This window comes from Ochotona curzoniae, unplaced genomic scaffold (assembly GCF_017591425.1).
Source record: "Ochotona curzoniae isolate NIBS_2020 unplaced genomic scaffold, NIBS_Ocur_1.0 scaffold_4506, whole genome shotgun sequence".
NCBI classification, from domain to species: Eukaryota; Metazoa; Chordata; class Mammalia; order Lagomorpha; family Ochotonidae; genus Ochotona; species Ochotona curzoniae.
In genome coordinates, this window is record NW_024467119.1 from 39,512,737 (window position 1) to 39,537,287 (window position 24,551).

General features: G+C 36.4%; 1 protein-coding gene across 5 annotated transcripts in view; it reads right to left on the reverse strand.

Annotated features, from left to right (window-relative positions):
- Nucleotides 1-24,551, reverse strand: part of PPP3CA (protein phosphatase 3 catalytic subunit alpha) — a 285,139-nt gene that overhangs the window by 47,717 nt on the left and 212,871 nt on the right. For all 5 annotated transcript variants that reach the window (XM_040966707.1, XM_040966709.1, XM_040966708.1 and 2 more), the window contains 4 exons: nt 18,377-18,501; nt 9,198-9,309; nt 8,090-8,235; nt 2,655-2,794 (listed from right to left, as the gene is read on the reverse strand). In XM_040966707.1, the coding sequence (XP_040822641.1) occupies nt 2,655-2,794; nt 8,090-8,235; nt 9,198-9,309; nt 18,377-18,501 (523 nt within the window). The remainder of the gene's footprint in view (nt 1-2,654; nt 2,795-8,089; nt 8,236-9,197; nt 9,310-18,376; nt 18,502-24,551) is intronic.

The following is a 24,551-nucleotide window of genomic DNA, read 5'->3' on the forward strand; positions in this document are numbered from 1 at the left end:
AGCACTTAGGTCAGGACACAGATATCACCTGAACCCCAGAAAGTGCTAGCATCTCCTTCACCTTGTCCTCCCCATTGAGCACAGTCAACAGCTTGCTCTGATGCCAGGCTTTGAAGCACCACTACTGTCCTACCTGCATTCTTTTCATTCATCATAATACGTGTGATACTCATCCATACTATTATGCTTATTCATTCTATTAAGTATACAACTGTTTCTATTTCTTGGCTGGTATGGTTACTTTTAGCAATCCTGCACATATCTTTGTGGGCATGATGTATACATAGAAGGGCTTCATTAAATACACGTTCAGCATTGGTAGATAGTACAGCAGGTGGATGTGATTTAAGGGTACGGAAGAAGTGGGCCAGTTAGGATGACCATCTTTATAGAGTTCCTGGGAATATTACTTCCTATGACAATTTAAAGAATACCATTTGCTTTCCTTGCAGGCCCTCCCCTAACCACACTTCTTGCATATGTTATGTTGTTTTCTTTCAGCTCAGGTCTGGTAACAAATACTCTGCTATGTGTGGTCCCTTTAGCTCAGGTCCACCTCATGCAAGCATATGCATGCGTGTGTGTGGGGGGGAAACAACCTGTACATGTCTCACAGGAGTATTCACTGTGCATCTCTGTCGTTTGTTTCTATTCAGTAGTCTATACCACTTGAAGGCAGGGACTCCAGTTACCTACCAAATCTAGTAAAGGACTTATACAATAGATCCTCAGCTAATACGTGTTAACTAACCCATGAACAGATAGTGTCACTGGAGAAAGGAGTAATGAAGGATAGAAATTGGGAGTAAAGAACTCAATTGTGACTTCAAAAGATTAGAAATGAAGTTTTTGAAAACAGTGGAAGTGAGGGAAGGCAGTGGTTTAGCTACTGGTAATTTTAAAAAGAATAAGATGCGATAACTGACTGGTGATCACTGCAATGCAAAAACAAAAAGGAAAATCAAAGTTATTTGCTAACTTGAGTGGGAGCATGAAATGTTACCAAAACCAGAAAAAAAAAAAAAAGAGGAACCTAGTAGACTACAGCAGGTGAGCAGGTACACAGTAATTCCGTAATCAAAACGGGGATTCTACTTTAGTTGCTAGGAAGTCAGGAGGAAAAGTCAAAACCAAAAGAAGTTTAAACGAGGCAGTGGATGAAGCAGAGTGTGACAGACAGACTAGGGCAGAGCCAGGCAGAAAAGCAGGATCAGAGAACTTCAAGCTAGAAAGGGCTCATGAGAATGTCAATGCTTGCAGCAACTTGGACAGCAAGGAAACTGAATACTTTAACATACCTTAACGATAATTAACTTATTACATTAAAAAGTTGAACATTTTTAATGACAGATTATTCCCAAATAAATTAATGAAAAAGACACTTTTGCAGAAGTAATATATCATGCTTCTTCATTTCACACAAAACAGACGCATGAGTCATGGCGCCCACATTTCCCAAACATAAATATACAATAAACTTTCTAATAACTATACTGAAATATTCAGTAATATTTAGAATAAAAACTACCCCTGTAGTGGTGCTTTACAGTGTACAGTTTCTCAACCATATCAACAAATGGAAAAGAGACACCTTCATTTCCCACATAAGGAAAACTTGGCAGAGTTAATAAAACATGCTGCTTAACAGATATCCAATCAATGTCATAAAGAAATAAGGCTATCTGTTTAATTAAGAGACATGGGACAGGTGGCTGAATGAAACCTGAAACATGTTCACGGCTTTGATAGGGCTTATTTGTCTGCACTGGGAACTACAGAAATACCAGGTTTGGGGTGCATGTATGTGTGTGTGTGTGCGTGTGTGTGTAAGGGAAAAGGATATGTATGCTGCAATTTAAAATTCTTCACTTGCTCATAACATCTTTTCCACTGGCAACTTTCATAAAACCTGTATGCTTTATGAGAAGGAAACCAATCCAAATTGAGCATAATCAGACATAGTAAGTTAAAAATGGGGTGGAATGTCACAAAAACCAGGATGGACACAAAGAAACCCAATTGTATCATAGATTCCTGTCTGAATGAAGTGATCTGAAATGTTACACAACAGGATAATCCCAGAGGTCTGCAAATGTAAAACTTAATATGAAAGTATTTTCAAACTGGTGATTCAAGGTGGTAAAAAGGTAGGTAGGTATCTTGCACCTGCTAACTGTGTTTTATTCAGGAAGCCCAAACTTACACAAAAACAAATATAAATTTTTGTCTAAGTTATGAAAAATGATGAAATTTTAGAGAAGGCTTCCTGTTTGAATGAAAAATCAAAGTTGGCATTAATTTCCTTTTATCTACAGTTTTTGAAATGGAACAAATTTTCTGCTAATCCCAGCGCCCTCTTCCGCAGAATCTCTGCTCACACATCCTAAGATTTTCTTTATCTTTTACAGTCTTCACAGAAGATCTGTATGCATGATTGAGAACATTTATGTTTCATATATTTATTTACCCATTCATTTATTCATATTTGTTTTGCATGTCTTCAGAAACCACTTAACCAGACTTTAAAAACTGAACCTCTCATTTATACTTACTACTTACAGAAGTTACACAAGTTGTCATCAATAAATCAAACACATGGACTTCTTAAGAAATTCAAGCCAAAGAGTTTCACAGGTGAGGCCCCCAATTCTCACCTGTAGAAGTATGAACACCCTCTGACTGTGTTGTGAGTGAAGTGTTCCTGAGTCTTCTCATTTCCAAAATCCTCCAGGGGGTCTGACCACAGGATATCACACATAGGTCCATAAGCAGGTGGTTCTTTGAATCGGTCTAACTAAGAAAAATAGAAGATAGAGAGCAAAATACTTGGAATTCAAAAACCAGAAGAAACCAGCACTGTGCAACATCCACCTCACCCAGCTCAAAGTGAACTGCCCTCTTTCTTTTCACAACCTTCTCCCCTCAGCTCAGTCTCCAATTGCCTCTGCTTCCTGATGAGCACATTATTATCTGCCTTTCTTTCACTCTTGATTTCCTTCTTGCCTATTTAAGACTTACACTGCCTACTTGCCTTTCCCTTTCAATAATTTTATCTTCTTATCTGTTAAACTGTTGTGACCACTGCCACTTAATGGACGCCCCCCTGTGTTTCACCTGTGGAGGAAATACTTGTATTTCCCTCTGGAGAGATCCCTACTGCAACCACCTCCATTTAACTTTGATGTAGAGGTCTGAACGAGAAATACTTGAAGGGTTTTACATTTAACAACATGCTTATGACAGCAGGTGGTTTCCAACTGCTATATGATGTGTTGGATATTCATGCATGAGGAGTTATCTAAATGTCCAATTAAACTGCCATTTGCTGTACTTGCTCTTTCTGGACACAGGTCTGAGTAATGAAAAAGGAGTAAAATAACTTGAATTTGGCAGCTCATTCTTCAACTTGTAAAATCTATTTTCTAGTTCTAGTCGTTTATAAAATCATATGTTCATTTAAAAATTACATTTATATGAAATAAGCAATAAAATAACTAGATGTAAAATTTCACTGAAAAATTTACAACACTGAAACTATTCTGATTTAACTGTCATTAACGAATCCTCAATTAAATAATATACATTATAATGCCTCTACAAAAGAAGAATATTTAATACAACATTAAGAACAAATTACTCAATACCATGTCAATTAATTCCATAATGTTGAAAATTGTTATTGATGTTATCTTGTGGCTTTTAATTGATTGGGATGATATTCTGCCAGAGATGGTTTCCCCAACAAACCACTGGATTTATCTGGACAATAAGATGCTGGACTCTATGCTTGGTATATTCTTGCAATGAAAGAATCATGACTGAATTTGAACTGCGGTAATGCAACAAGATGGAGGAATCCACCATGGGGGAAGAGTGTGGGGAGGGGTTGGGGGAATCCCAGAGCCTATGAAACTGTGACATAATGCAACGTAATTAACTTGGAAAAAAAAGGATAAAGAACAAATATTGAATATTTAATTCTTAGGTTTTTCTTTTTACTTTTTAAATGAACATAAAAATTTCATATAGTTATAGATAACTATATCATGTTTAACAGAACAAGAAATTGTTCAGATGAAAGCAAACTTTTCTATCTTTTCAAAAAATGTATTATTTCTTTGAAAAATCCAGTAGAGACAGGTGTATTCATTAATCTGATGAACAACCAGACTTTCCATTTTTCCAGAGATATACAAGATGACGTAAGTAATAGTTACGCTCCAACACTGTTTTCCTACTCATAAAGGACAATGAAGTGAAATTTCACATTTTTAACGCACACTGAAACAATTAAATAAGACTTTCTGTATTTCAACAATTATGCTTTCCCCCAAAAAAGTCTACTTGCAAAGTTGGATTTTAAAATATTAGCTAATTTATATTTTCTGGAGCTATTCATCCAAAAACAATGCTTGTTTGCAAAAACTTATAATTCCTTTCTGAAAACTAAAAATCTATTACTGGGTAGGAAAACAGGAAGGAAACACACTATAATTATACATATCCTCGTTTGGCAATGCAGCCAAAATAGAGAAAGTATTCTGAAAAAATTATGATATATGTATTAGAAGTTAATACCATCTACAGTAGAAATAGCCAAATACTAAACTTATCAAATAATGTATGTGTGATATAAACTCTGTTGTATCACCTAAAAATCTATTAATGCCTAAGAGTATATATAATGATAAAGATGAAAATGGGACATGTATTCAAAACATTCCAGAAGATGAATCCTGAGGACAGACAGGAGATATTTAAAACATTTACAAAGGGACTGGTGTGCAGCGAGTTTAGCTGCTGTCTGTAACCTGGCATCCTATATGAGCACCGGGTCAAATCCCTGGCTGTTATACCTATACTACAGCCACCAGCTAATGCTGTGGGTTCTGCACCCATACCAGACTGGGATGGAGTTCCCGGGTCCTAGCTTTCGTCTGACCCTCTCCCGCCTACCAGGTCCTCTTGGGGTGAACCAGCAGATGGAACCTCACCTTCTTTCCCTCTTTCTGTAACTCTCTCTCAAAAAAAAAAAACAACTTTGAAAATAAATGAATAAAAGATTTTTAAATTTACAAACACTGAGTTATTCAAAAGAGATAATGTAGAACAGTGAATTGATTGTGTGAAAGCAGAATGAAGCCTGTATGTGTTAACTCCATTACTATATTTCAGCATTATGTCTCTACTTTAAGTAGAGGGTAAGGAGCAATGCTCTGAATGCCACAATGTGAAATGTACAACAGTCCCAGACAAAAAATAAGCACAAATACACAGAGCAGGGGAAAACAAACAAAAACACCTACTAATGCAGTTTGGTTTTCAAAACAAAAATCATGCATTTCCTTTCTAAAAGGAGAGTAAATAGATTTTAAGAAGATATTCCAAAAGTTGAGAGTAATGCAATTAAATAACCTTATGTCTGTACATATTTTTTTCTGAAATCTATGCATACAAATAGTATCCACAAAATCTGCGGAAAATGGGTATTATAAAAAAGTTGCCATGCATTTAAAAATCTTTTTTCATGAAAATAAGATTATCTTTAGAATATTGGTTTTAAATTTTATTTGAGAAGCACAGAAACGCAGCAGGAGCGTGAGAGTGCAAGAGAGACAAAAAGACACACACAGAGCTGCCATCTGCTGGTTTCCTTCATAAATGCTTTCAGTGGACTAAGGCTTGGCCAAGTTGAACTGAAAGATGCAATCTAGATGTGCCCCCTGGGAGCAAGAATCCAATTGCTTTGAGGGATCCTAACTGCTGTCCACAGTCTACAGCGGCAGGAAGCTGGGGGCAGTAGCTAGAGCTGGAAACAGAACCCAGGTTCTCAGACATGGAACGCAGGTATATCAATTTCCTGGCTAAAAATTTGCTTCCGAAATTTCTATTGTAAATCTGTTTCTGAGGCAGATGCCTGCTGCAGTGCTTAACACTGCCATGTATATTCCAGATGAATATATCCTCCACACCCTCTTCCTGAAAAATACAACTGGGGAGGCAGGAAGTGATGAAGGCTCAGGTGGCTGGGGATCGCAGTTTTACAAATGAAAATTAGAGCTTTGGAATTTTATTATTCTAAATATACTTTTCCCCCTCTCAAAACCAGTGAACTTTTGAAAGAATACTGAGTTCATGGGAGTAAACATTTAGGATGGTGTATATATTCATAATCTCATTATTTCCATAACATCACAAGTTCCAGGAAGAAAAAATATTAAAGAAATAAAACTAGCAACAAACATAAAAAATGGTCATTCACTTTGTAGTAATGGCTTGTAGACTTTTTTGAAGACTATCATGAGCAATAAACACCCTGGTGGCTCTATCCTTTCTATCTGCTCTCTGTAGTCCAGAACTTTACAAGTCAGTTCCATTCAAATAATGAAAATGTTATTTCAAATGAATTTTTCACTAAACTTCCTTTTAGGATGATACTTGGTAAATTTTTCCTTTCCTATTCAAGACAAAGTAACAAAACATAAACCCATATCCTACATGCTCAACATTATGTAAACAAGATAACTACATTTGTACTTTAAACTATTTTATTTCCCATTACCACTGCAATAAGTGGTTTTCAGGTTGCTATTATGATTCATGGATAATGGAACAGATGAACTATTCGATTCCCTTCTCCACTGAACACAATGGAAAAATGCTGCTAATTCAATAACAACAGGGATCTGATAGAATAAAACAAGACTCAATGTATATATTTCTGAGACTTAACAGTCTAGTTCCCAAACTCAGATGGAAAAGCCATTCAGTGACAGTGACTTAGACACATGGCACCAAGGGTTTCTTCGTAAGATTGGCCTTCAATATGCAACAGAATTGGAACTATGTCCATGATAATTAAGTAAACCTATACTTATCCAAAAAATTCTGTTCCCATTGAGATTAGTATATCACTTTTTTGAAATCAAAGAACACTTACACATTAGACTGAAATGAAGAAATACTAAATAGTATCTTTATAATAAAACTGCAAAATTATGATTTTTCTAATTCAAATAAATTAATTTTGTAATGGGACCAACTTACTGTTACTGAATTTAACAGCAAAATAATTAAAAGTTATAATCATGTCTATTCTTCTCTTTAGAATATGCTATAGGAGATTTTTTAGTCTAAAAGTGGAGAAAAGAAGGCCTTACCAACAACTTGTTTTCAAATTGTTCAAAACTAGAAAGAAAAAGAGTTTATCCTGGATTTCCTACAGTAATATGCTGGTGGTGAACATTATCCTCCAAGCTCATAAACAATATCCTACACACTAAGAAGAGCAAACTATTATGTTTGAGAATAATTCAAATTAGTATCATTTTAAGGTAACTTGAAAAGTCATGCATCTAGCTTTGGGGATTTGGGCACTAAGGAAAGTATGTGAAGTTTTTCCTTACCCTTTGGTTCACATTTTCCTTTATATTGTTTTAAAGATCAATTATCAACACAAAGAAATAAAATACTATCACCTGTCCTGCATAAAACTATCCTATGTATTACATTTTTCTCTTAAAAACTGTTCACACACACCATTAATTTAATTCATTTTTAGCTGCATAAAACAGAAATTTTCAATGCAAGTAGAAAAATTCTTCTTAAAAGATGGACTGTTTTTCATCAAGGCACTCAATACAATCAAGAGAGTATCCATTCCTTTATTCTACTGTCACCTAAAATTTTGAACTGAAAGAATCAATAGCTTTAAAAAAGAACACAATATGGACACATTTTAAGGGGGTCAAGTTGAGATATTGCCCCAACCACAAATCAACATTTTTTGCTTATCCCATATATACAGTTGATTGCTTGGAAAGACAAAGAAAACAAAAGGCATATTTTATAAAGGTCAAATATCTTATATTTCCAATAACATATCACGTAGTAAGATGAACTCCAAGACTTTGGAGAAGAAAAATATATTTTCCTTTCCAGGTAAAAATTTAACAGAGAAGATACTCATGGATACTGAAACCATTTTTAATTGAAAATCATAATGTTGGAATGAAGGCAAGGTGTTAATGTTTTCTTCCTATTAGGGCAGCACACAGAACAATGAGAGTTGGAGAATAACAGAACTTACTTTTCTGATATCATCTAAGGTGTTGATCTCTGGAGACAAGCCACCATGCACACACAGAAACTGCTGGTTCATCAGGGCAGCCAGGGGAAGGCAGTCAAAGGCATCCATGCAGGCATCGTAGACACGCTCTGAATACTTTATTTTACCTTTTTAAAAAGTAATTATAAAAATGTTCACTTGATCATTTCATAGCAAAGATCATTCCATTGAATTTTTTTCATATTTAAAAAAATCAGAACCAAATTATCAATGTCCAACTACACAACACACTGTAAAACTCCAAATCTTAATCAAACAAGGCAATTTGAATAGTAACCTCTTTACCAATTTTTTTTTGCTTTTGTTGTTCATAGATTATTTTTACAGCTTCTTTAACTTTTTGTAGAATGAAAGTGTTTTTATATGTATCTTGACTGCTGTTACAGCACAAAACTAAAAGAAAATGATGATGGAAAACGAACAGAAACATGTTCAAAAGGCTTGGTGATACTACTGGACTACAACAGAGCAGATGGCAAGAGATCTTCTGAGTTGTTTCCTATTCAATATCTAGTGCTTTTCGTTTCTTTTTTTTTTGGCAATTTAAATCTCTTTTTGAGAGAAGAGATATTTATGCTCCAAAAATGTGGGTGTAAGTGACAGGGAAACAAAGAAAAATTAAGAGGAAAATATGATATTGATACCAAGTATTTCCCATTTTTACTATCTTTGTCTAAAGGGGAAAACCGTTCTTTATTGTGTAATACACTATTGCCTCTAATCTACTGGAGCCCAAAAGAGAGGAGCAGAGTTCAATCTAATCTCCATTTGCTTCTCTTGAGTGATATGAAATTAATGGGCAGAATTATTGTGCCAAACAGTAGTATTCAGACTGTATTTCACAAGCTCATCACCTATTTCTTCACATAAATTACACCAAAATTATTTCTAATTCTTACAGATAATTTGTAATTTAAGAATTGATTCATTCTCTTAGAAATTTGGATCATGTGAAATAGTGCCACTTGTAAGTTACTTTTAGACAATGCGTCATAACATGCACTTGTGTCAACTAAAATGACTATTTCCTGCACACAGAGCTAAAGGAAGAGGCATGAAATATACTTACATTCTTGTTTAAATGTGAAATACTCTGTTAGATGTCTACATTCATGATTTCCACGAAGTAAAAACAGTGTTTTGGGGTAAAGAATTTTCAAAGCCCACAAATACAGCACACACTGAGAAACATAAAAGTGATATAATTACTAACCATTATTTTTTTTCACAATGCAAAAATTATTTTATTAAACTGTAACAATCATTGTATAAGATTATCTCTTAGTTTTATATTGATATAACTTTAGTGACCACAAGGTGATTTTCTATTCACAATTTTCTTTAACTTTTTCAGTTTTTTTATTATATTTTTTGACAATCTTTACATAGTTAATTAGGGTAAAAGGTTCAAGGAAAGTGGGTAAAACTATTATTTCCATATTGTTTACTTCATGTATCTGAGGTAAAGGGGGATAAACCATTATATTTTTATACATTTCATTGCTCACATATCATGTTATCACATATGTTATTCTGAACAAAATCCCCACAAGAGTAGACCTTACTAGGATAACTAACAGGAACATAAAACAGACATATCCTGAGCATCACAGACCACAGAGAACAGTAAAGGGCCCATGGTCAACAGAAGAAAATTATATGGCCTAGGAAAGTGGGAGAGGCCTTCAGAAAAAAAAAAAATGGAAAAAGAGCTTTCCTAAAATGAAAATACACCAGAAGTGAAATATACTAATATAAAGTGTAAGAAAAATTCTGTTTAACAAAAATTCAAGTTGAAAAACACTTCTTATAGATGTAATGATTGGTGTAGGCACTGGGCGTAGGGGTTAACTCGCCCTGGACCCACAGTGCAGTACCTGGGGTTCAGCATCCGGGTCTGGTTTCTCACTTCAGCTTCCTGCTGATACAGACCTTGGGTGGTAGCTGTGTTTGCCCACGTGCTTAGGTTTCAGCCAACCAGTTGCTTTGGCCCAGTTCAGCCCAAGCCTAAACCTGAAGTTGTGGGCATTGAGCCAGACAACTAGAGTTTACTCTGTCTTTCAAACATAAATAAATAACCATATAGAAACAATTATTTCTGTTTTCCTTTTTGTTTTTATTTAAATAAGCTTTAGGAAGAACTACAAAAGAAGGGTAAAGAATGTTTAAAGGCAAACCCAAAAGCTCAGGCCAATGTAAATTGTTTTCAATTTTCTGGTCACTCTCTCTTCTTTAATTTTTCCTAACCTTCTCCCCGTCTCAAAATCTTTCGCTTAATGTGTGGGTACATAAAACCTGTGTGTGTGTGTGTGTGTGTGTGTGTGTGTGTGTGTGTGTATGTATATGTAGTTAAACTGAAAAGAAACCATTTTTATTATACTGACAGCATAAAAATAACTTTCACAAAACATAAAATCTTCAAATTAGTTATTTGTGCATTGCAGCTTGTACAGAAACTATGGGAAAAAGTAACAATGCCACAGTCCTGCTGCAATGAACACTAAAGATAATTAAAATAATCCAGTACAACATTGATTAATTATTCTTACCTCACTTTCATTTGAAATAGCAAAATTTTTTTTCTAGTCTCATAAAATTTATGTTTAAAAGTGAAACTAAGGATGTACAGAACCACAATTAACACAAGTCTTATTCTGGCTGATAAAACTGAAACCAAAAATCACATGAATATTTATGCTTGAATAATCAGCTTTCCAACTTATACGTGGTTGAGTAATGTCTACAGGTAAAAGCTGCTGGCGACTTATTTGCTGTCCTGATTGTGAAAACAACTCAGTTAGCTTCTACAATCATTTATGAAATGAATAGACACTAATTTCATTTTAATACAAAGTCCAAGTTTTGGAGAAAACTACTACTTCTAGAACAAGCATGCATTACATCCTTCAGCCAAGATACTGTCTCCAACTACATAATTACGGTTTAAGCCAACACAATAGGTTGACATTAGATTATACACATGTTACTATAACCAATATTTCAATCAAATTTCTCATATTATTAGCGGAAGCTCAAATGAGTATTGATATAAGTATTATTGAAAGATTGGCCAGGAAGCATGAACAAATGATTGTTGAAGGACTATATTCTATTGGTATTTGTAAGGTTCTCTTTTATTCCAGTGGCAATTAATGGCTGAATGAGTCTCTCACAGCTATACACTGAGTTTTATAGGTACAGGCACACATTAAAAAAAAGATGTATTTATTTATTTTACTGGAAAGATGGAATTACAGAGAAAGTATAGGAGAAACAAAGACATATCTTCCATTCACTTGTTCAATCCTCAAAAATGTTCTCTATTGTCGGACCTGGACTGACTGAAGCGCAATGCAGCAGCTTCCTCCAGGTCTCCTGTGCGGGTACAGAGGCTAAAAGATGTGGGTTATGCTCTGAGGTTTTCTCAGGCCATTAGCATGGCCCTGGATGAGAAATGAAGCAACCACGACATGAACTGGTGCTCCCATGGGATGCTGGTACCACCACTGAGCTACACTACAGGTGCATGCTTTAATAAAAGGAACTTGCTTTGCTCAGGCTTGTATAAGGATTAACAGAAGATAAAGCAACAGTGATCTGTCAGCAAGCAAAGAACTGCAGCATGTATCTCTACTCCCGAGTAAAAGAAAGGCCCCCGATGAAACTGTTAAACATACCTTGGCAACAAGATACTAGATTCTAGACCACTGCCTATACCTAGAATGTCCATGACACACGTGAATAGCAGAATGTTGGAACTGTGACTGCAGCCGTAGGACAGTATTATTGTAAATTACAGAGGATGAGGAGAAGGGGAGATGTGGGAGGGAGGGAAGAAAGGAAGTGGAGGGAAAGGGGAGGAACTTTATAGTTGCAAAACTGTATAATGGGAAAGAATGAAAAAGCAAAAATAATAAAAATGAGTAAATAAAACACTGTTTTACCTCAATCTGTCACATATACAAGTTTATACATATTTCAAAAATTGGTTAACTTAGATTGTCTTATAAAGCAGTATGTGAAACCTTTTAAGGTATTACATGCTAAAACTGATAAATTGAATGTATTTTCATATTTTAGGGGAGAGAATTCAAACATACTTTAGTGGTATTTAGTTACTTCTTCAAATATCTGTTTGTTTAGAAGTTAGGAATACAGCAATAGATAGAGAACAAGTGAGAGAGAATAAGCAAGCTTTCATTGCTGGTTCATTCTTCAAATGGCTGCAACAGCCAGTCCTGGGGCAGGCTCAAGCTATCAGTCAGCAGCTCCTTCCAAATCTCTTGCATAGGTGACAGGTGCCCAAACTATTCAACTGCTTTTCCCAGTCCATTAGCAAGAAACTGGATTGGAAGTGGAGCTGTCATGTTACCAAGCAATCCCCATATGGAAAGTTGCTATGCCATTAGGCCAGCCCCAAGTAGCTACTTCTTTGTAAAGGTTATTTTAGTAACAGTATAATTTTATGTCAGTGAGGTTCACACTGCTAAGTTGCAAAGTCAATATTTTTAATGCATGTATATTTTTAATGAAGCTACTGCCTACACATGGGTACATTTTATTTCCCAGAAGGCTCTTTTGGACTTCTTCACAATTAATATCTCATAGTCAAAATCTCTTTTGGGAAAAAAAATCACAACTTCGATCTCAATTTAGCTTGTAAAATTTATTCTAAAGCAAGGGTACTAACTTTCCAGCACAGAAACTTCTAATTAATTTTGTTCAAATATCATAAAAATAATTTTGTATTTGCTGTTAAAGATCTCCTCCAAGAGTGATGCAAAATATTCTATTTATCCATTCATATTTTTAAATGATGTATGTCTTTTAAATGTGTTTCCAATGCTATTTAATGATATAAAATATTCAGCATATAGGAAGATTAAGAAATATTAATTCCTTTCTCTAAGTGGAAAGGAAGGAAGAAAGAAGAGTAAGGAGAGAAGGAAGATGGGGTTGGGGTGGCAGCAGGGGAAGGTAGGGGGGAAGGGAGAAAAAGAGAGCAAGACAGTAAGCCAGAAAGCAAGAATGAAGAAAAAAATGGACTATCTATAAATTCTTGGCTCAAAATACCCTAAAAATAAGGGCCCGTTTTTCACATTTTATTTTCTTCTCCCCTGTGGTAAGAAAAAAACTATCATCCCAAACACTAAGCGAAACCACAAATGCAGCCACTCTGGAAAGTGGCATGGTAAACGAAAGGGCATGGGCGGACAGGAGTGGGCAAGCCTGCCAACTTCACCCTCAACATCTGGTGAGAAGAGCTGCCAAGCACAACACTGTCTTGCTGGCAACAATCTTCCCCTCTACAGTCCTAAGGTCCTGGCAAGCTGAAAATCTTAAAGAAAATTATAACCTGGTATTACTGTTAAAGAGAAAAAAAAGTATAAGGTAATAAAATTCATAATCACAAAGTAGTGAAGTCAGAATGAAGTAAATAAAGAGTGTTTGTCTATCTAGTGTCAGATAGCTAATTAAAATCAAATTTTCTCTGACTTAACTGATAAAGATAGACACGGAGCATTACATTATAGCAGCCTCTTGGCTAAGTCAGATATAAATGAACTGCATTAATCACTTCTCTCAACCTCACCCCACCACCGTCTTTCCGTTCTTGTTATTTAATTACAGAACTGTTAACAATGTAATGTTTATTCTCTTACGTATAGGAAGATTGAGGATCCTTTAAAATTTGTATTAATTTTTGTCATTGATGGACTTTTCTTCTATGTAGTGGTCATCCCCCACCAAGTGACATTAGGGATACCAATTTGACTGGCTCATGACTGAATAATAATAGAGTGATGCTTTACTCTGCAATTTATGCTTTTTAAAAGTGAGTATTCTTAAAATAGTGTTCAGTAAAGAACTTTAAAAGAAGATACACAAAAGTAAAAAAAAAAAAAAAAGAAATCACTGCATTAACTAGATATCAATCAGATCTGTCAAGTAATTGTATATGCTATGAAATTCCCAGTCAAAATGCTGCCTGTCCATCACGGGGCAATTAAGTGAAGGATGTGCACTGATGGGAAACAGATTCAAACCCTGCAAATGTCACACGGAGCTCAAGGAAGACAACACTGGCCTGCTCTGACAAGTAACAGTACAGCAGCCGCGGAACAGTGATACAGCAGTAAGACAACCGGCTACAAAGACAGGCCTGGCAACGTCTTCCTGGTGTTTACAGATTTCTCTGCGACCTTACACGCTTGTTGTACTCTGGCTTCTGATTCTCAGGCAAAAGCACTGAACACTGTCTGTCTTGCTGCGCTTCATTTTTCTGTAAGTGTTCGAGCTAATAAACACAGCGACTTCACACTTCTATGTGCTTGAGGCTGCGTGAGATCTGGATATAAGTAAGCATTAATAAAATGGCTAAAGAGAGCTTAAAGAAGGGACCAGAAGCAAGCAGCTAGGCATGCTGCTTGCAATTCTGAGCGTTTCCCACCGTTCTTGGAGAAACACACTTCATCATGGACATAAATACACATATTCTCAATCAAAGCGATTAGGTAGTGAGTGTAATGCAGCCATCAAAAGAGAAGTATTTAGTGTCAGACAAATTATTACTCCAGGCAAAATTACTTCTTTCATCATTACTCAAAAGCTTGCTTGTTTCACTGGGACTAACTTTGCAGGAAATGATTTCTGATCTTGGCAAAGAGAGATTGGAGGGTAGGGGAAGAGTGTATAAAATGGGCTTTATGTTCTGCCCGCGGCACATTACCTACGACCCATAAATACACCCAACAGGCTCTATTAGAACCCAAGCCGAGTCTTCAAACCTGATTTGGTAAAAATTAACGTAAGTGCTCCTCTTTGCCCACAGCATAACCAAAGGAGAATATCTACAGCACATCCCTGAATTATTGAAATGAATCAAGAACTTTTTGAAGCCTAATAGCAAAACACACGCTGTAGGAGCGTGCTCTGGTTTCAGGATTTTTCTTGAACCAGCAGAATTTTATTCACAGAACGTGTTTTATAATTAACGTCTTGAATTTCAGATTCCATAGGTGAGGAGATAGCTGTGTCTAAATATCTGCGCATGCATGGGTGAGTGTAGCAGCATGTCTCAATTTATACAATACTGATGCAAGCATTTTGGGTGGTGCTTTTTGATACACATAATGAAGATGGGTTGTGCGTAACTGAAGGTTGTGAGGTAGTGCAAACAGCACAGGCTTTGAACACCAGCACTGCCATTTACGACGTGCGTGATCCTCAATGAACCTTGGTTTCCACACTGCTAAAAGGAAACCATTTATGTGTTCCCTGAAGTCCTGAAGAAGAAATGAGAAAATATCTACCACGAAAACAGTACCATTTACAACATCCAAACAATGTCAGCTTCCTCAATCCAGAATAAAAATCTTCAAGGATTTCCCAATAAGTATACTGTATACAAACATCTATATAAAATATGATTTCATTGAGCCCTTCCAGAGTCCTTGAAAGGTAACACTTGGGCCCGGTAGTGTGGCCTAGCGGCTAAAGTCCTCGCCTGGAACGTGTCAGGATCCCATATGGGCGCCGGCTCTAATCCCGACAGACCTGCTTCCCATCTAGCTCCCTGCTTGTAGCCTGGGAAAGCAGTCGAGGATGGCCCACAGCCTTGGGACCCTGTACCCGTGTGGGAGACCTGGAGGAAGTTCCTGTCTCCTGGCTCGGGATCGGCACAGCACCAGCCATTGCGGTCACTTGGGGAGTGAATGATCGGACCGAAGATCTTCCTCTCTATATATCTGACTTTGTAATAAAAATAAATAAATCTTTAAAAAGGAAAGGTAACAGTTTAATGAAAATGGAACAATTAGCTTTGCAACATTTTGTCACTTTTGTAAATAAGTAGCAAGTTCCGAGAGCTGTTCTCCTAACCATGGAATTTCATGAAGCTATGACTAAATGCAGGAACTCATGAGTAAGGGTCTCCAAACTTCTAGACATACTCTGATACCTACACTGATAAGTGACCAATATTTAGTCTGAATGTTTGATTCTCACCGTAGAATACAAACAGAGCTGATTAAATACTGCAACTTTCTTAGTTTAAACATCTGGATTAACTGTAGACTAAAAAAACAAAATTGGTAAGGAATGATCTAACAATTATGGCATTTTATTTTCTTTAAAGAAACTAATTCATATTTTTCAAAGAATGAAATATTAAAAATTCTCTTTATATTATTAAAAAATTAATTTAAAAGAATTTTAAAAAGAAACAGAGCTCTAAAAATTCTAACTAGGAAAATTTAGGAAATTCCAATTGGCTTGAGGTTTGAATCCGGAAACCTGCACTCAGATAAAAACCAAAGGCAAATAAAGACCAGTAGGATTAAGAAATAGCATTATCAAAAGATGAAATTGGTCAATGTTCCTCACATTGTTACTTTCTGCTTATCACACCCTTTCTCAAACTGGCTGCCTACTGGCATCATGTATGGTCACATTATGCAATGAGGTGACTAGGCCACTTTTAGAAAACTTACATATACAAGAGAACACCCCCTCTCTTTGTTTTCCATCTTGCTGTGGAGACAGGATCATTGAAACTGGTGTGACAATTCTGGGTTATAAAGTTATCTTGGGAATGAGGCCATGCATCTCGGAACAACTAGGCAGAAAAAGTTTGGGCCCGGGGTTCAGTCAGGCCACACTAGCCCTGGTTTATCCACCTAAACTTTTTCCTGAGAAAGAAAAGAAGCTTCTATCTTGTTCGAACTAACATAATATAGGGACTTCATTTAGTTGTTGTTATCCTGGTGGATATTGATTCCAACACGCTGCAAATGTCTGCACACAATTTATACTAGATTGTCTTTCACTGCCAGTTAAGCTGGCAAGTTAGCTGACTGACAAAAGTGAGGCTTAAAATGCTCAATATTGTCTTCCTCCGTATTTCTGCTCACCTCAATTTCTCTCCTGGTTAGATCTCACTTGTTTTGCACTTTAGTCTTCCCCAATAATGTGTGCTCTTAGCATTCTCTCATTTTCTATATCTCTGGACATCCCAGTTTTTATACCACCTTTATTACAAGATATTTATAATCCATTCAAATCAATGAACTCTGAATGATCATTTATTCTAGACTCTGGATTTCACAGAAATTTTTATGGTTTTATTTCCCAATGTAGAGGTAGATTTCTGAAGAGCAAGGATGTTATGTTAAAATTCAAATTCTCCATGGTCACACTCATTCTGCAAACATATTTTAAGGGTTTGGCACTAGTGGATTAACAAATGAAGATATAGAAAATTATACTTAGATATATGTTTACATATAGGAAGAATATACAAAAGACTGGGGTTAAGTTGACTTATAAAGAAAGGTATGATTTCAAAACAATTTTTTAAGAAAGCTATTTGAAAGTGACATGCTTTTCAACATTAAATATCCCTTTGGTAAATAAGACATAAAATAAATTATAGAATCGTTTTATATGATACTCAGCAACACACCATGTTGATATGAACCTTCAACAAAGTTGATTTATATCATTAATTAAGAATAACTGTTTTCCATTTTAGCGTTTTTTTGGCAGCACACATATAATTTCAGCTAGTATAAATGAGCTGAAAATTGATTCATATTTCAAATCATTCTTTAATGCCTACTGAGTCTTCATTATGTATGTTACCTTATCTCATTAACCCAGAACAATAAATATATGTATAAAACAAGGCTCTGCCTTTATTTTAGATGCTATGTCTATTTCTCTAAAACAGGGGCAAATGAAACTAAAGAATCTCTGACCAGTGTTTTCCTATTTTGTTTTAAATAATGAGTTTGACAATAACCCTAGTAAAGTAACAGGTGTCCACTCTACCCCAAAAAAATAAAAAATGAAAGAAAAAAAACCACAAACATCTATAAATGTACTCACACATATAAACACTAAGACATGTATTCATATCATTGTCATACCTATAAGGCATCATTTAAATAAATTCCTCTTAACAATATCCAGTATTCATTTGATGGGAAGCAAAATCATTCAAAGTAAAAATAGGATGAATTTTAACCTATTTGCAGATATAGAACATGCACAAAACATTAAAAAATCTTACTACTAACATCTTACCTGGCATATTGAAGTATTAAAAATCATTATGACATCAGCTGAAATAAAGATACACCTTATCTCCCATGATTTGAGTGCATTAAAGACCATTAGTATAATGATTTCATTTAGGTAATGGTATGTATCACTCTCATTTTATCAAGAAACAAGAGGTGGACTTACTTCGATACTGAAATACCCTCTGTCAACATAGTCCCCTAAGAAGAGGTAGCGAGTGTTGGCAGGAGATCCCCCCACTTCAAAGAGCTTCATCAAGTCAAAGAATTGTCCATGGATGTCTCCACAAACTGAAAGAGACCAACAAAATCCATTTTATGGTCACATTATGTTACAACTCTGAGTTAAATCATGAAAGTGCAAAATTAAAGCCCTGAACTGGATTGGATTAATTTTGACCACAATATTGCTTTGTAAATCAGGAAAATGAGACAGAAAAGTAAAATACTCTGTTCCAGTTTACATAATTAGTAGGTGGCAGAACTGACTCCAGCACCCAGCGTTCAGTCCGCTGAGAACAGTCAGACTAGATCCACGTGGGTAATAACAATGAGCATGGCAATTATGCTACATTTTAAAATAATACAGGAGACACTGTGTTAAGAAATTGATATGGATGTTCTAACTTAATACTAACAATCTCAGGGGACAGGTTCATAACGTGCAGTGATGGGCTCAGGAATTTGGCATAATCTATACACAATTGAGGTCTACAGGTAGGGCCACTACCAACTATTGGCTCCTGTGGATATCAAGATATATCATTAAAAGAAAGATGCTTTATTGAACTTAAACGGGAATTGTATCACATTTTATATGCAACTAAGAAAAAAAAAGCTGAAATTACAGTTTTGAAGCTAAGATAATGCCAAATTACTTGGCTGAAAAGAATATTAAAAACTGTTACAGTACCAGAAATCACTTGATATTGAAAACCAATGCACCTCTTTTTTTAATTTTTATTTTATTTTTATTGCAAAGGCAGATATACAGAGAGAGGAGAGACAGAGAGGAAGATCTTCTGTTCACTGATTCTGCGCCAATTTGAAGTGAGGAGTCAGAAGCTGGGAACTTCTTCTAGATTTCCCACATGGGTGCAGGGTCCCAAGGCTTTGGGTGGTCCTCAATTGCTTTCCCAGGCCACAAGCAGGGAACTGGATGGGAAGCAAGGCTGCTGGAATTAGAACTGGCAGCCATATGGGATTCCAGTGCATACAAAGTAAGGACTTTAGTCACTAGACTGGTAAGCCAGGTCTCCAATGCACCTCTTTAAAGCTAAGTATTTTGATACAATTACTTTTTAGCATCTTTCCTTTGCTCAACTTTTTTGGAAAAGATTTATTTACCTATTTATTTATTTACTTATTCATTTTGGAAGAGTAACAGAGAGATGCACACAAAGAGAAAGGAATTTCCACCCAACAGTTCACTCCATAGGAGACCACATCCACTACAGCTAGGACAAGCTGAAGACAAAAGCTTCATCCATTTCACCTATGTGGGTAGCAAGGCTTCAAACACTTGTGTAACCTTCCAGTATTTCCAGGTCATTAGCAGGAAGCTGGATCAGAGTGAAGGGGCAGGTACATAAACCAGCACTCACATGGAATGCCAGCATCATGCATGGTGGCACTGTTTGGTCTGTCACAACACTAGCCCCTAAGAGTCTGTTCTTAAAACCCACTTATTCAGGGCCAGCACTGTAGGTTAACAGTTTAAAGTAATGTGGAATACTCACAACGCCTATTAGAGTGCTAGTCCTTGTTTCTGATCTAGCTTCCACTGATGCATTTGGAAGACAGTGGTAAAGGCTTCCTCTCGCACATGAAGAGAACTGAGTACATTTCATGGCTTCTGGCTTTGGTCTGGCCCAACCCTGGCAACTGGGGAGTGAACGAGGAGATAGACGCCCATCTCTCCCTCTCTGTCTGCCTTTCAAATAAATAAATCCTTTTTAAAAGAGGGGGGAAGGTACTTATTTCATGCTTACTACTTCCTTACCAATTTGATATTGCTAAAAGATTATATTATAAAGGTGAAGAACAGAATAGCCTAAACCGTTTCTGTGGCCTGGAGGTTGTTAAAAAAATGATAAGCCAGGGCTTAAATTCAGACTTGCCTCATTCAAAGCTTTTCTTCTCAAGCAGCACATTATATCATTGGATGTTATGTTTTAAGATATATATACATATTAATATATATGTGCATATATAATTGCTATCTATCCAAATGTTATGCTTAAATGATGAACATGATGTAGCCATTGCCAAAACAATAAAGGTGGATGAACTCAGAAGACCCACACATAGTATGTGAACACAGTGCACACTGCCATAGCGACAGGTTATTCCTTTATCTGACAAAAGCTGACAGAATAAGTCAAAGTAGCATACTGAAGCAATTATAAAACAATGCACGGAATAAAAAGATCATGTAAATCCTAATTTTTATCATCATAGAACACCTAATAAGGATGTACAACTCCATAAAACAGAAACAGCTACAGGTGGGTCTATTTTGTAGCCTTATTTGGAAATGCCATCCTATTGAAATTAATATCAATAAGAACATAAGTAACATGGAGACATGGAGTAGTAACTATGAACACACATCTTTGGATTCCAAATATACAGCTTCTTCTTTCTTTTGAGCAAGGATACAAAAGAAACACTGTAGAATTATTTTTTCCACATTTGAAATAATATTTAACATAATAAATACGTATTTTATTCTTTGGGAGAGTTGAGGGTCTTGCAATTAAGACTTATTTCTGCAATGCAGTTAAGAGATCTGGCCATGGAGACATGGCACCCTAATGCATCCTCTCTTAATAATATGCAGTACTGTAACTGAAAGAAGGGGAAAAAGGCAAAGAGTGGTAAGCTTCAAACATCACTAGGATGCATTTCACATCTGGAAACACGAAACAATAATGTAAGATGGTATCTATCTTAACACACATATGATGTACTAGTACAACTTTCATTACCAAAACTTCTAAAAGGCATGTCTAATGGTCTAATGGTTGCTAGTCAACAAGTAATAAAATAATCCATCTTCCACTGATTAATTATTTGTAGCATATGTACTGTAGACTGTTTATCACAAGCATCAATTTCACTCAAGTAAGAATTTTATACAAGTCATGTATGTCTCAAACTCCAAACTACAAAACAAAAAGTTTGGTTGGAAAACATGTTAAAACATGGACCGAGGTAAGGAACTTTCAGGGGAAAAAGAATGAACTGACACAGTTTCTTGCAATTGATTTTATGCAGCTCTGTCATATGTAAGCACCTGTGACCCTGACCCATTCACCTGTGGTATCCCAAGGCCCTACTCCCCACTCCCATTCCTGGCTTCCTTTCAGAGAGGGTGAGCTTAAATACAGAGTTAAAACAACAGAAAACATGAGGACAGATAATGGGCTCCCAATGATCTACAATTTTTATTCCAGAAGCAGGTGCAATGTGCATAATTTAGGTTACAATGCAAATATACTCAAATCAAATGGTTCTGACAAAATCATTATGGGCAGAATACTTCGGCATTTAAAGGCCTACACTCCAGACCCAAATCCTTCAGATCCAAACCTTCTGAACCTCAACCTATACTACAAGGTAATAATGGTGGCACATTTTACTGTATTAGTGAAGAATTGGTGGGTTACAATTCAAACGGGCTAAGAAGAGATCCTGGAGATGTTAAGAGCCTGATCATGCTTGTTACATCCAAGTGACATTTCAAAGTGGTTGTACTTACAATGGCCACATTCCGGAAACCATGGCACATGGGTGCTTGCCCTGGGAGTGCATGAGGGGCAGAAGGCACTGAAGACATTCTGAAGCATTCTATTCACTCTCCCATCTCTCAACCTGTAACCATTCCATCTCAATTTATGTGCAATTTATGTGATTAAAAAACACAAGAACTATCACATTTTTGTGCCAATGACATGAACTGAAAGATTTCTGAAAGGATTCAAGGCAGCATTAAAGTAAAAAAAAAAAAAAAAAAAAATTAGGCAGACTTAGAAACAAGGAGAGTCAAAGAGAAAAATCTTCCATCTTCTGGTTCACTCCCTAAGTGGCCTCAATGGCCACAGCTGAGTTGATCCAAAGCCAGGAGCCAAGAGTTTCTTCTGGGTCTCCCATGTGGATGCATGGTCCCAAGGTATTGGGCCATCCTCTTCTTTCCTAGTCCATAGCAGGGAGCTGGCTAGGACAGGAGCCAGTGCCCATATGGGATGCTGGCACATTCAAGACAAAGATTTAGCCACTGAACCATCATGATGGACCTATAAATACCATTTTTCATGAATTTTTTGAAGTCACTTTGTATTAAGACATTAATTCAGGTTGCGAACTACAGGTTAGGAATTAAGCGACTGTGACAACTGACCCAAACTGTATTAACATAGTCTGGTAGCCAGATTGAAAAAACTACATATGTAAATAAGTTGGCTATGGAAAGTACAGAAGTATATTATCATTAATATTCACTAAACTTGTCTTCATGTCCCATAGTAATTTTCTGGCAATACATCTCATTGATAAGATCACTATGGTTATTGGATCTTAGCTTGATGACTGGATTTTCACACTGTCTCCCTTCAATTTACTAGATCTTAAGTATATGTCACATGCTTAGATAGATAAAGAGCATCTATTTGATGTCTATATATTCTTCTTTCCTCCCTAATTTTTTCTTGTTCACTCTGTCCCCAATGTCTAGAACAGGGCTTGCACACACCCACTGGGCACAGAAGAAATATGTGCACCTTAGGATCCTTTCAGTTGGCCTTGCCCTGCTTAATCTTGAAATTCATTAACTATGAAGTCAGAGACTCTGAGGCACCTTTGAGATTGATAGAGATGATGACAGGTTTATGGAGTTTGCTTTGGCAGTATCCAAGAAAATTAAACTTACTTGAGATGCCGATTGTGTTAAGCCATTACATCACAGACTTTGAAATAGGGTGAGGCAAGGCGGGTGGAGAACGTGGGATGTCTTTGTATCTTATGATGGTTGACTCACCTGGTTCAACATTAGAATCACTTGGGGGAGGTTTTAAAACTATAGACTTCTGGGCCCTGAATTAGAATCTCTAGATTAAAAACAAAAACAAAACCAAAAAAAAAAGGGTAAAACAGTAATACAAGGTCAGGTGTTTGGTATGATAATTAAGATGCCCAGGAATGGCCCATATCCTATTTTGGAGTCTGCAGTTACGCATCCTGAAATCACTTCAGATTCCAGTTAATATAGACTCTAGCAGTAGGTAACAGCTGATGTGTCAAGTGGCTGCCTTTCTGCCACTCACTGGAGACATGTGGATGGAGTCGTTGGCTCCTAGATTTGGCCTGACCCAGCAACAGCTGTTACAGGGATATGGTGATTAGTCCAGAAGATGTGATTTCTGGCTGTCTCTATTTTTCCTTAAACAAAGAAGGCAATAGATATGGATTGATTAACATATTGTTGGGGGACCCTTTCCTTGTGTGTCTGATTAACTGGACTTGGACATTTCAGACTATGTTTAGCGTGCCCAGCCCGCATTCTGCATGTTTTTGTGGTTCCACTTTGAAGGCTCTTCAAACAGTTCATTGAAACTTTAGGAAAAAAAGACTAGTCATTGATCTCAAAATTATTTTGCACAAAAGTAAACTTGGCCTTCAACTCTATTTTTTTTATAACTTTTGGAAATACTCTCCTATGAAGCAAGGATGTATATTTGAAAGGCAAATTTTCATAGTTCAAGTAGGTGTGAAATTAGTGCCTCATAATGTGAAGGAATCACTCAGTGAGGAAGAATGAAAGCTAAAAAGGCAGTAACAAAAGGGCATTTCACTCAACCCTTGTGCACTGTAGCTTTAAGTTAGGATTATTTATCCTAATATCTTGATGTCTGAGAACCTTCATGGGTTTGACATCAAACTTCAGGAAGAAAACAATCACTCTAATGAAGTATGAAGAGAAATTCACAGATAAGTACTTAAGAGAACAGAGTGGAGCTATGGAGATGACACAGTATGGCATTATTTTTCACTTACCACTGGCCCTCACTTTCTAGTCTCCTTCTTCTTGGCTATTAAGACACTGAGTAAGACCCAAAGAGAAGTTCCCTGTACCTACCAGAATCCAACAAAAAATGCAAGCTGTTAATTTGGTTGCTCAAAACATTCAACACTCCAGGACCCTAGGTCCTTTCACTTTCAACTTCACTTGACTTTACAGCACTTCTAAATCAAACAGCCTTTGGTAAGTTCTATTACACCTTCAAAGCAAGGCCATGCTTCCCTGGCTTACATTTGTTTTTCACCTTCCTCTGGGTTCCTAA